General features: G+C 39.3%; 1 protein-coding gene across 1 annotated transcript in view; it reads right to left on the bottom strand.

Annotated features, from left to right (window-relative positions):
• LOC104163660 (ELAV-like protein 2) overlaps positions 1-12,235 on the bottom strand; it is a gene marked incomplete at its 5' end in the record, with an annotated part of 26,734 nt that extends 14,499 nt beyond the window's left edge. Inside the window, one exon of the mRNA XM_009702733.1 lies at positions 12,132-12,235. Within this exon, the coding sequence (XP_009701035.1) occupies positions 12,132-12,235 (104 nt within the window). The remainder of the gene's footprint in view (positions 1-12,131) is intronic.
• Between the last annotated feature and the right edge of the window lie 520 nt (positions 12,236-12,755).

Raw genomic sequence — 12,755 nt, 5'->3', positions numbered from 1 at the left:
CTGCAAGTCTTTAAAACTGAAATCTTTAAATGTTAAAATCAGGATTTCAATAAATGTTTACATTCAGTAACTTCCAGTGTAAACTTTCAGCTTAGAATACCATTTGCTTTATGCATAGCATCCCGTTCTTTTAACATGTATGTTTTAGTGGGAAAAAAATCCAACAAAAAACCAAATAAATTACCACTCTGTCTGTGCAGATGAAAATGGGTTAAATGTTCCTCCAAACCAGACACATTTATATTAGAAAGAGGAATACATTAGAAATATATAAGCCCCCTTGGCAACCACAATAAAAAGAGGGACATTTCTTTGTTTTTATTACAGGAATGTTCTGAGAGACCATTGCGCCAGGCAAGTGTTCTTAACTTGCACTTAAATTAGTATATGAGACACCATGACTCAAGAATTATTCTTCTTAATTTGATTTCTAGTAACAAGATGCTGCACACAGCAGAGACAAGGTCTCAGCTGCCACTAGCCAGTGATAGGTTGTCTGAACAAGAGAGTACATTGTTGTACACTCATCAAGTTTACCTCCCATTTCCCCTCAAATGAAAGATAGCTCCATTCCAAACAAAGCTTGAAGGCCACTTTTCCCAGTATACACAAGACTGCCTTGTTAAACACGTACATGCTGTGCTGAGTTTAAGTTCGCAGTGCAAGCTTGCAGCAGCATTTGTTTCCGCGGGCACAGCAAATTGGAAACACAATAGACTTCCCTCTGTAAAGGCAATTTAGACTCAGTGGAACTACAAAAATGTACTACTCGATACAACTTCACTTCTGTGTGTAAATTAAGCCGGTAAATATAACCATATCCCCTACAGGCTTTGCTCTCACAGTCTGCCCTGCAATAGGTAACACATTCGAAAAATGGACATGGAAATAACAGCCTTTCAGCACTACCATCAGAAGAGGTTTTGCTATCTTAGTCCACATCTCATGAAGAGTGCTATCTCTGACGGCTACCACCAGTGCCAGAGTCGCAGGATCCATCTCTGTTCCGTCCCCACACAGCTGAGGGCATGAACTGACCAACCTGATAGTTTGTTCCTCCACAAAATGGACATAATTAGAACCAGATCTGGCCACGAAGTAGGGACTGGTGGGGGATCATGATGAGGTAAACTTCAGAAACAAATGGCTCATCAATACACTGCCCTGATATCAGAGCTTTCTATTCAAGGACTGCACAAAATATGATATATTTTAAAGGGACCTGTAAAGTCAGTAACTGTCTCAGGATATTGCAGCAGTGATTATACGTCAGTTGCTACACAGACTCTTCACAAAGGAACCCCTACAACCCTGGCACACGAGAGCTACACTGACCAGGGTAGCCATTTCTGTGTCCGAAGCAACAGCTGAGCTAGAACAGTGTTGAAGCTTCAGTTCCTTTACAAGCTTCTTACACAAGCAGGCCTAAAATATGATGTTCAAAGTGATTACTGATGGGCGTAGCAGTTCAGATGAGCATGACTAGCCAACATAGGAGTACTTGTATTTTATAAAGCTCTTCCTTTGAACTGGAATAATTTTATCTAGATAATATGAATTTGCCAAAGAGCTGTAGGTTAAATATACCACACCACACCTACTAAGACTCACAAATATGAACTCAACATGGTTTTTGAGTTGGGGAAAAATAACACGGGGATGTGTTTTTCAAAACTAAGGAATGACCTCTCTGCAGGTATCTTCCACTGAAATACAGTGAAGTCTCCTTACAGATGTAGTCTCTTGCAGCTTTTGATAACTGTTCACAGGAAGGTCTTCCACCTTTACATATTTATCACCTTCACTCTTGAGCATGTTATGCACAGTATGGACACTGGATATGAGATCTCCAGCATCTGAAGCTTCCACCAATTTTCAGATTAGTTACTGGCCAGAGAGGAGCATTGCTGATACAATGATTACTGCAGCTCAGAAAGATTTTTTTTTTTTACTTTCTTTCCTCTTTAACAACGTTTCTGTATTTGACTCTTGTCAGTGAGGAAACAGCCACCAGAGACACTTGCGCTACTTGCCTGCAGCACAGCCCATGCTCACCCCACTTTCCAGCAGGCAGCAGGTCAAAAGCCCTAGCTCCACAAAGCTAGGAAACTGAGCTAGCTGCTTAGGTTATTTGTGTTCACAGGAAGGTCTTCCACCTTTACATATTTATCACCTTCACTCTTGAGCATGTTATGCACAGTATGGACACTGGATATGTTATTTGGTTATTTGGTTATAACCACTGGATGGTTATTTGGATCAGCGTTAAATACAAGGAAAAAAACGGTTTCAATTCCAGCTCTGAGTCCCATCTCAGCATTTTAATCCACTCCTCCCTCTCACTTTTGCCATTTCCTCAGAATGGGACATGATTTAGTCATTCTAGCATAGTGCATAAGGCATAGGCAGCAGCAAGTTCAGCACAGCAAAGCAAGTTTTAAGAGGAACTCGGGCTATGAGCAGGTCTAGTCTGGATAGGAAGACTGGTGAAAGCCTAGGACAGCAGAGAGACATTAAAGGACAACCAGACTGAGAAGCTGAGAAAGTCCATAAATAATTCTTCTTGAGATGAAATGTTTTGTTAGAAGGCATGGAATTCTTCAGTCTGGGAAGCATTTTTCACCAGTACTATTCCCAAGGTTATCTTGAAGTGAAGTACCAAAACACCTCCTTGCAAAGCCAAGATCTTTTCCCATATGCTGAAGACTCACTATGTAAAATGCCTGAGCACTCATGTTGACATAGGTAAGATGAACCCATGGTCTTTAATCAGTAAGTCATCAACTCATCTTCCCTGTCACCATGAAGGCAGCCATTATACCATAAGTTTTCTAATAAAATATGGCCCGTTCTCATCACTAGGCAGGAGTAACACTGATCAATAACAGTATCAAATTCAATACACATAAGAGTAACAGGCCTGATCACAGTCACAGTTTCAAGAGACTTTGAAAAAGATTTTTTTTAAAAAGAAGGTCCTTCCCCTCCTCCACTCTATGCTGAAAATACCCAGCTAGAGGATGCCATTCACTTTGGATTCAAGGAGTCTTGATTCTAGCTCAATCTCACGCCCTTCGATAACACTATGTTATCCAAGAGAACCATCTTTCATTTGGAAAAGCAGCAGTCATGATGTCAGAAAGAAATTCTTAAAGGATTTCAGGGATCACTGCGTAGCCATTCCCAGCAGCGAAACCAGCTCCAGAAGGTTTTATACCCTCAGTTCTTTTACAAGCCAGAGAAAACTAGCAACTAGAGGGCACTGCATGTATGACAATGCTGTCTGCAAGCAACAGAAGGTTTCTTTGGGTAGTGGAGGTGCTTCAATTAGATCAGCAGGCCTGTTCTGATTTTAGTAGTTACCAGAAAATGTCTTGTTGCACAATTCTCAGGAGGAACATGGCTTCTAAAAAAAGTTTCCTCAAATTTTTAAGAGAATTTTCTGCAAGCAACTATTTCAAAGGTACCTGATTTTTCTTCATGTAAGCGTGATAAATTTGTTACTCTGCAAGCAAGGACAGATCAAGTTGACCTTGTACTTAAGAAATGCACTGTTCTGATATCTTGTATGTTTGTATAGTTCTATCAGCTCTCCGAAAACATACCTTGGAAACATCAGTGACATAAATGAAGAATATGCCTTACAAGGTCTTAAAACATAAAAACTGTGAAGTCCTTACAATTTTTCACGGCTAGACTTTGAAAAAAGTCAAAGTCATAGCCAAAGTCAGTGAAAGGATCTTTACAGAGAGTGTCACAGGACCAGATGAGGACTTTCCAACATTACAGAAAAAAGCAGTCTTCTTAAATTTGTCTTTTGCCTTACTTAGGCTAAGAGTCAAGTATAAAATGGTAGCACAATGTGTTTTGAATACAATCAAGCTTATGCAAAAGCTGCATTTGTGTCCTCAGAGAGGCAGTGTGAAAAACAGAAAGAGCAAACAAGCCAGAGGACACCTCTGAACAACGGTTACCATATTCTGAACGGATGGTTCAATGAATTCTAGATCAAGCGTCCACAGAGGTTGACCTTGCAAAGGGTGAACTGGCTTTCTTCTGTTTCCTGCCGTAAGCACTGATGAAGGCAAAAGAGCCTGTTTGCTGCAAAGGTCAAGATCAGAAAGGACAGGTATGATGACTAGGCTGGATGGGTTTAAACAGCATTGTTTCTATTAGAATCTAAATTAATTCTGTCATCTTCAGGTAATTCTAAACACATGTATTATACTGTAAGAAAAGAGTGGATAAGGAGAATAACTGAAATTCACCACAATTGTTGGTTAGTGCTTCTCCAAGTTTAACTTGACATTGCACTTCATCTCCAATTGGCAGCTACAGTTCCTAGCTCTTGATTGTGTTCCTTTTGTCTGTGTTGTCTTTCTGGGTTTTTTTGTGGTGTTTTTTTGGGGGTTTTTTTGGTGTTTTTTTTTAACTAGATTCAAGGCCTACATGTTTCCATTATTCCAGCATTCTGTTACAACAGCCTTCAGCCTTCTCCCAGGAAAAATTCAGATGTAGAATTTAGACCAGTCTTTATATGGTTGAGAGGAAGAGGATCAGCAGTCTTCCTCGGGATTTAACTGATTAAGGATAGTACACTGCTCAAAGAGGAAGATCTCATAAAACTGCTGCCGTACATACCACAAAGAAACACCAGAAATAGGTTTTCACAAGACTTGATCTGAAATGGACAGATGAGACCCAAAATGCCATTTAGTAAATAGAAGCAAATATAATAATACATACATGTTAACAGAAAACTGGAAGTTCTGCTATGGACAAAAACAGAAACAGAGGTTCCCCCAGAAGTGCTTGAGATAATATAGGTAAACTGTTGTACTATCAGAAGTTTATCATACTACTTTAAGAGAAAGACAATAGTCAACTCCACTGACCTCTTTCTACACTAAAACACAAGATAGGAATTACACACTACAGTTACAGTATAGTGATTCTGCTGTTTTGCCTTTAAAAGGACTAATACAGAAGCACATTTTTAAAATTTGCAGTCGTAACTATCATTGTCTCTTTAAAAATAAGAAATACTTAATCTAAGTACAAAGCAAAGAAACAAAAGGAGATCCAGTCTCCAAACACTTTCAGTTTCCTACTTCCCACCGAGTCTCAAAGTCCTTCCTCCATACTTTACACTCCTGATTCTGATCTGATGAATGCTCTCTCCCAACTCATGCTCAACCAGTGAGTAAGAGCACCATGAATTTCAGACACCTCTCATAAAAAACCCACCATTTCACACTTTAGAGGACAAGAGTACACAGGATAATATCCAGCCCTTCACAGAAGTAATACCACCAAGAGCATAATCTCAAGACAGCAGACTCCAATTCTCCTTCTGTTTTTGGAGTTGAGGTAAGTTTGTTCACAAGCTTTTCCTTCTTCTGAAGCAAACAGGCATAACATGGAGAAGCTGAAGTATACTTAAGGAGCTGCTGCTGCTGACAGACATTGGCAAGCACATCCCTTGGGTCTCTCTTGCATTATTGATTCCACAGACACACCTTATAGAAATACACAAAACATATCCACTGCCACTTAGTTATCACTTCACTGGAGTATCTTACAACCTTTCAGGAAAAACTATTACTGCATGGATGAAAGACCCTCAGAGTAACTATTGATTAAATATGTCAAACAACTTGAAAGCCACTAGCTTAGAGGTTAATCCGTCTCAAAACTTTCAATAATTTCAAAAATAAGTGCAGCTGTATTTTACAATAGCAAGAGCATTCTTACGGAGAAAAGTTTTTGGATTTAAAAAAAAAACAGATCTCCATGCTTGACATTTGCAGCATTTTGGACCCATGCAGAAAGCCATATCCTACTTAAAGGACTTTGCATAGCATGGGGAGGCCAGAGGACAGGAAGATGCATCAATCTCAGTAGTAACAAGCAGGGTTTTTTGGTTGGTTTTGTTGGCTTTTTTCACTTGCTTAGTGCTTGCCTTTTGAGCAAGGCTTGCAGTCTTCCTTCAACTCTATATGGTACTGTTGGCCCCTTCTAACATCTCCATTTCTGTGTCAGAAATCCCCTATGTAGGCTCAGAAAGGACTTTGCTGCACCACTGAGGTTTTGGTTGCAAAACTGCCCAGCAGCCTTAGGGTGAGCTGCATTGGTTTAAGGATCTGCTGCCCCAAGGGAAGCAGTGACAGATTCCTGCAAGAAACTCGTCAGCTGCAACACAGCACTTGGGGTCCAAACAGAAAACAAGCTACACAGTTCCTGAAGGTGAGATTAGCACATTTTGCAGTTCAGTCTGACACACTGTGTTGTTTTTCTCAGAGTGGTTAGGCATTAATGAACAGTTGTGTGGTCCCAATGTGTTTGACAGGAAGTGACAGCAATATGCATTCAGAAGTGAATCCTCCTCTCAATATTATTCAGCAACATGAAAAATACACAGCCAGCTTAAGCTGGTTAAGTAACATTCAAAGTCTGAGGGGATCTGAATTTCAGCAAAGAACAAATTTTACCTGGGGGTGAAGAGGTCTGTGTGGGGTGGGGAGGGGGTTTAAAATGGAAATGCTGTCAAAGCTTTAGCTGTAACATAGCTAAAAGATTGTATAATTGCCATTTATATAACTCCTGCAGAAATTTAAAGGGAAAAAAACACCTTTACCTTTGTTCCAAGACAAATTGTTCTTCTGCTTCAGATCTGCTACAGCACTTCAATTTTACCTTAAGAATACAGTCCTGAGATATTTAATTACCCTGTCAAGACCACTAAATGGTCTGGCACCATGCCCCCTCTCTGTCTTTGCAGATTGATAGCATGAGTAAAACTCACTAGTTTTAATTAAACCTTCAAATAAGATCCCCTTTTGCTACTCACTAGATCAGTGTTCTTCAGTGCTGGGGAAAAAAAAATAATCAAGGTAAGGAGGGTTTCTCTCACCTTCACAGCTCACTTGCCTCTGGTATTTTAATCGACTTTTTACACAACTCATATATATTTCATTGCTCCCCAGGGACATTAGTTAATGAAAAAATTACACTACCAAAATTTTCCTCTACAGGTATCATGTGATCAGTAGTGAAGACAGAACAATCTCAATCTTTTACCTGCTGCACTAACTCAGAAATTAAACTAGCATGTTTCTTTGAGCATTCTTTTTTCATTTCCACTAAGTGTACATAGCATTTTCAAGAGTACTGTCATAGGCAGAAGTTTATAAGGGTGGAGATCTTGAGCAGTTAAGTTAGAGGATAATTCCTTTAAAATGAATCTTACTGTAAATCTAAGTAATAGTTCAAGGCACCAAGTGAAATTACATTGCATAATGCCAAGTTTTAAGGACATTTTGCCTCAGAGAGCACTAATGAGGTTGTGGCACATCCCTGATTTCAAGTCTTCCCTTGCTGTAGTGCACTTCTTTGGGCAGTTGTAAAGTTGATAGTTCAGTATTCACTCTTCTACTAAAGTCATAACAAATTCTTCTCATTACACAGCTTTCCACAATAGGACAGTTAACTAGGTGATGATGCCGAAGTAGGACATCTGTGTTTGTAGACAAAGACTTTGTCAAACTTCATTCTAACAGGAAGCTGGCAGAATGTTACATGTTAAGCCTGATTTTTCTTTCCAAAATATGCAAAGCTATAAAGGAGTGGGAAGAAAACCTACAGATTTAATACTTTAGATAAAATATTTCTTAAATGTCTATTCCCCTGACAGGTGATAATTACCCATGTAAACACCCTAATATTCCAAAGAACTTAAAAGGAGGAAACCTTACTAAACTTGATTTTTAAGGCAGCACTAGGTTAGGTGAAATACATCTACATAACCAATGCTATCTTATAAAGAAGGACAAATTCTAGGCCTCTAGCCTGGACAAGCTATTTTCTTTCTCCTTTCCAATGCATATTTGCATACATTTGCATCATCAGCATTAATGGGTAAGAAAACCATCTGCCAGCTCCTGCATGCAGAGGCTCTGCCGCTTCAGACCATCTCACAGCGGGAGAGCTGGGGACACAATGGCACTAGGCTCCTCAGCCCCAGTTCCCCTTGCGAGAGAGGAATGAGCACTGCGAGGCTGCCATCTGCAGTGTCCCCTCCGCAGCTACGAACCACAAAAGACCATGTCCATCATTCAAGCAGTCTAGCATCCACAGAGAAAACCCAAATATATTTTCCTGTGTCCTCCTGCTACCCCTAATAAAGGTAAAAAGCTGCCTCCTGTTCAGCATCTTACACAGCTCTATGCCAGTTCAAGGATAGGCCGTTTGTTTGCCCACTCCTCTCTAGACAGAGGATCTTACTACACTTTCTTTTCAATACAGAAGTGTTTTACGTCACACTGAAAGATACTCCTATTCAGAAAATCTCACAATAAATTCACTTTTTTTGAAGGAGTTTTCCCAGGAGCAAGGGGAGGGGAAGCACCTGAGCATTTCCCCTCTCCCAAGCAGAAGCCAAGTCAACAAAAGCATGCACTAAGTTTTCTTATCACTATGTGCAAGTCAGTGACTCTTACATGCTGTTCTCTGCGTTTTCCATGTTTGGGAAGAACTGATCTTTCCAAGACAAGCTAAACAAAAAGTCATAGACAAGCAAGTGAGTAAACGGAAAATCCCTCCAGGCACAGAAACCCACATTTTCACTGGCTCTTAAATAGAAAAGAGACAGCATGCTTTCCAGCAGCAACCTCTTCCAAAAGAGAAGCCACAGAAAATGTTTTATGTCTTCTAAGACATAACTTGTTTTCACACTAAAGTTGCATAATTGAATGAAGCCCAAACTTGACAGGCTATCTACAACACAAATAAGCCTGTTTACATTGCAAATAAACCATAAATTATGCCATAGAGGGCACCACATAATATCTGTAGGTATCCTAGCAGAGCAGGGTTGGTTATCTAACACACCTAGATATGCCTTCAACACCAATGCATACCTACTCTAGTTTTCATATTCCAGTCAAATCAGAAGGCAACACAACTGGCAGCAGGTTAGACTAATGCTGCTATGACTTGCTCTGCAGGTATGGATCTGAAATTTGGTTAAGATACTTTACAAATAGTTCAATAAAATATTCCATAAAGCATTCCATAAGAGGTTCTTCTCTTTAAAAAGGTATCAAGTAGCAAGTTTTACTATCACTACCCATACAGAAAAGCTTAAGCTTTAGCCAGCATTTTGCAAATTCACCTTTTCAATATATTTTATTTCAAGAAAATAGTAGGTGATACCCCCTTTCAGGGATCAGAGGAATATATCCAATGACTAACAGGCTAGCACAGCAGCAGTGGATGAGAGGTACCTGTCATGGCCTCAACCTAGAACATCACACATAAGGATGAGGACAATGCCCTCTCAATGCGAATGCTCTCAAGTTCAGCCACAATGTGAAGGTTCATCAGCTAGCCAGCAGGATTCTTTCCAGTTTTGTAGAGTAATAGGAAACAAACATTTTTAATCAATCTAATAATGATGTACTAAACATTTCTACACAAGTCCCCAAAATATACAGAGAGAAGAAGCATCTAAGTTTTTTCTTTAGAAGTCAAAATATCCAGTAACACTATCCCACTCCATTTTTTATGTGGAGTTATATATAAAAACCTCAATGACATCCATTTTTTAAACCTGAAAGTTAATCTAAGGGTTGGATTCTGAGTTTGCCAAACAGATTTTTTTTTTCCCCAATTGAAGTATCAACTCTGGACAAATAGGAACACTGTGGTCTATAAACTGTAAGAAGACTCTGCAAAGGTTCTGACACTGAGATCTCATAAGTGACTCCCCTCCACCCCAGATGTCGCTCCCAGAGGCAGCAAAGTCCTCACACATCAGTTTTCTCTGCACAGTCTTGCCTCCAGGCTGATCTGAGGAATACATAAATTACAAAGGGCTTCATAGTAGGCTGGGTATTTCTGTAGGTTCACAGATAGAGACAGACACTCTTGATAAGTCTCCTTTCAAGTCACCGCCACACATCTTGGTTCTCTTAACAGGAGAAGCAACTGTTCAATGTACAAATGCCTTAGTCTTAAAACACATTAGGGACACCTCTAGCCTCTACCCTTTCTGCAGTGTGGAAGGCAATAAAGCCAGCCTCTTGAAACAGCATCTTAGGAGAATCCAGTCATGAAAACTTCACCTGAAACCCAGCTTGTGTCCAAGAAGGAGTAAGAGTAAAGGAGAAGAGAGGACTGCAGTTTTTCCCCTGAATTCATGGACACTAACACTGAAAGATGCTGCTGAAGTTAGACAGTGCTGAATGTGGGTAGCTAGAGTCAGAATTTTACCTGTAACACGAACAAGCAAGATTTACATTACTTTTTTTCTAACTGAACAGATATTTTCTTTATTTTGGTGAAGAGGTCATCATTTTGGCTTGTAACAACTCAAATGTTTCAGATTTTCTTTAGATAAGGACATCTAAGGCACAAATCCCTGAAGATTTACACGTAAGCTTTAATCTCCCTGCAGGGGTCACTGGCTAGTATTGTTAATAACCTACAGTTGTACTTTCATGTCCTGGGAAGGCAGGAAAGGAAAAGCACCAGTGTCATCACCCACATCTGTCTACTCCATTTTCTTTTTTTTCCCCAGACTTTTTTTTTACAATCAATTTTAAGTTGCAGAAATACAGTGACTGTTTGCATTAATCACTTCGCAAGGTGAAAGAGGATTAAGAATTTATATACTGGCAGCATAAAGTAAAGGGAAACCCCCTTAAAGGATCATTTTGATTTGGGAGACCTTCTCTGTAATAACATCCTTTTTTGCCTGGCTGTAGAGTCACCAGAACTTCCAACTTATCACCCTGGACTGATACATTTTTTTTATTTGTCTAATCCAAGATGTTAAATGCAAAGATAGAGCATACTTTAATAGCACTTGAACGCTAACCCATTCCCTTTCTCACCACCACCCAAGAGACGGCTTCAAAAAAACCTGGAGCATGAAATGAAATGACTTTCCTCAGTTTTCCCCCAAAGCAGAAAATGGGAGAGACTGCCTGTGGGCAAGAAGTCTGCCAGAAGCACACAGAGAACTTTCTGCAGCAAAGCATCCGCCCATGCCTTTCATCCATTGTTACTGTGAGCTGTGATTCACTTTTAAACAGCAGTATTTAAGTTTCAAATAGTGTAAGGCCCTTCATTAAATCTTACAAAACCAGAACAGGTAGGGCATTCTAAGCATAATTACTGCCATCTTTTTTGTTTCAGTGATCTCTAAGTGGCTCTGCATTGCTTTTTAAGTTCAAACCTTTTTAGAGGTGAGCTTTATCCTATGGCTCAAACATGATCCTAGTCAGAGAGCAGACACTATCCAAGTAATCAGCTAGCAAACCCTGCTGTTTAATGAGGACAAATGGGCTGTTTGGAACATGGGTTGCCTTCAGGCACCAATACCTGTGAAACATGTTCAAAAGTTTGCATTCTCTGATAAATTTTATTTCAGCTCCTCTAAAGATTTCAGAGTCCAAACAATTGCTCAAATGAGTATCCTCACTCTTCTGAAAATGGATTAAGACAGTAGATGAGAAAAAGTAACTTAAGACATCTGCTTCTAGAGATTGAAGAAACTGAACTTAGTAAACAAGAGGTACAGGAGTTACAACATGAGCAAGAAACCAGGAATGTCAAACACTAGAGATCTAGGGATTAGAGCCCTAGGAGCCCAGTAATTCAGACAACCAAAATAGTAATTTCAGCATTTCATTAAGGATTTGTAAGAAAAACAAGACAAAAGTAACCTAAAAAAGGGAGTATTAATAAGCAAATGATACCACCTTCTTTGAGAACGTAAGGAGGAAGTACATAGTGCAGTGTTCAGACTACATGTAGTATTGCATTTTTTTTCCTGCAACTAAAGCATACAACACAATTTCTAAGATAAAACAATTCAAGCTCACATCTAAAACATTATCAAGTGCATAAAAAAATAAAAATTTTCTATACTTAATAATAATCTAACTCTCTAAATCTAAACAGACTACAAAGGACTAACCATCTGCTACAGGGTGAAGTCCTGTTCTATTGACATTAGCAGAATGCTTAAGTTACACTTGGAAAGGGAAAACAAATCATGCATCCAATCAACAAGAAGTCAAAACAAAACACTTCCATTTCTTTAAATCATAATTATCACTACATACTTTTATGGTTTTAGTTTGAAGTCTCAATCCATTCAGTGTGTTGATAGCTTTTTCAGCATCCTTGGGGTCAACGTAGTTCACAAAACCATAACCCAAGCTCTGTCCTGATTAAAAAGAGGAAGAGGAGTGATCATTAGTACTGCAGTGCTACGCAATGGATAACTAACAGTGTTTAAAACGTATAGACCTACTAAGCAAAAATTGCTTCCATTAAAGAACAGTCTCAGATAAAGTTTAAGGCTCACAACATCTGATTTTTCCATTAAGGTTAGTGTTTTTTTAACTAGCTTCCTCTGTTCCCATGGACTGCCCCAAGTTCAACACAGAAATGGCCACAGTCAGTTTAATGAAAGACTTAAAAATTGCTATGCAAAATACAGTCAGGAGTTTGTTATGATCTGTCAGAGACTAGAGGAAGTGCAGGAGCTTCAGGATTCAAGTGACACCAAAAATCCACTATACTCATTTTCCAACTTTTTAATTGAATGTAGAAAGTACAATGACAAAATTCTGGACCAGTGCTTGAAGATTAGCATGTTTCAAATATACTTCAATATCAGAATTTGAAGCTGAACATTTCTACAGCTGTTATTCACTCACTAAATAGAACCTCTCAGTTACAGG

Source organism: Cariama cristata, unplaced genomic scaffold (genome assembly GCF_000690535.1).
Source record: "Cariama cristata isolate BGI_N322 unplaced genomic scaffold, ASM69053v1 scaffold40036, whole genome shotgun sequence".
Lineage (NCBI taxonomy): Eukaryota > Metazoa > Chordata > Aves > Cariamiformes > Cariamidae > Cariama > Cariama cristata.
This window is presented reverse-complemented; position numbering and strand designations above follow the sequence as displayed.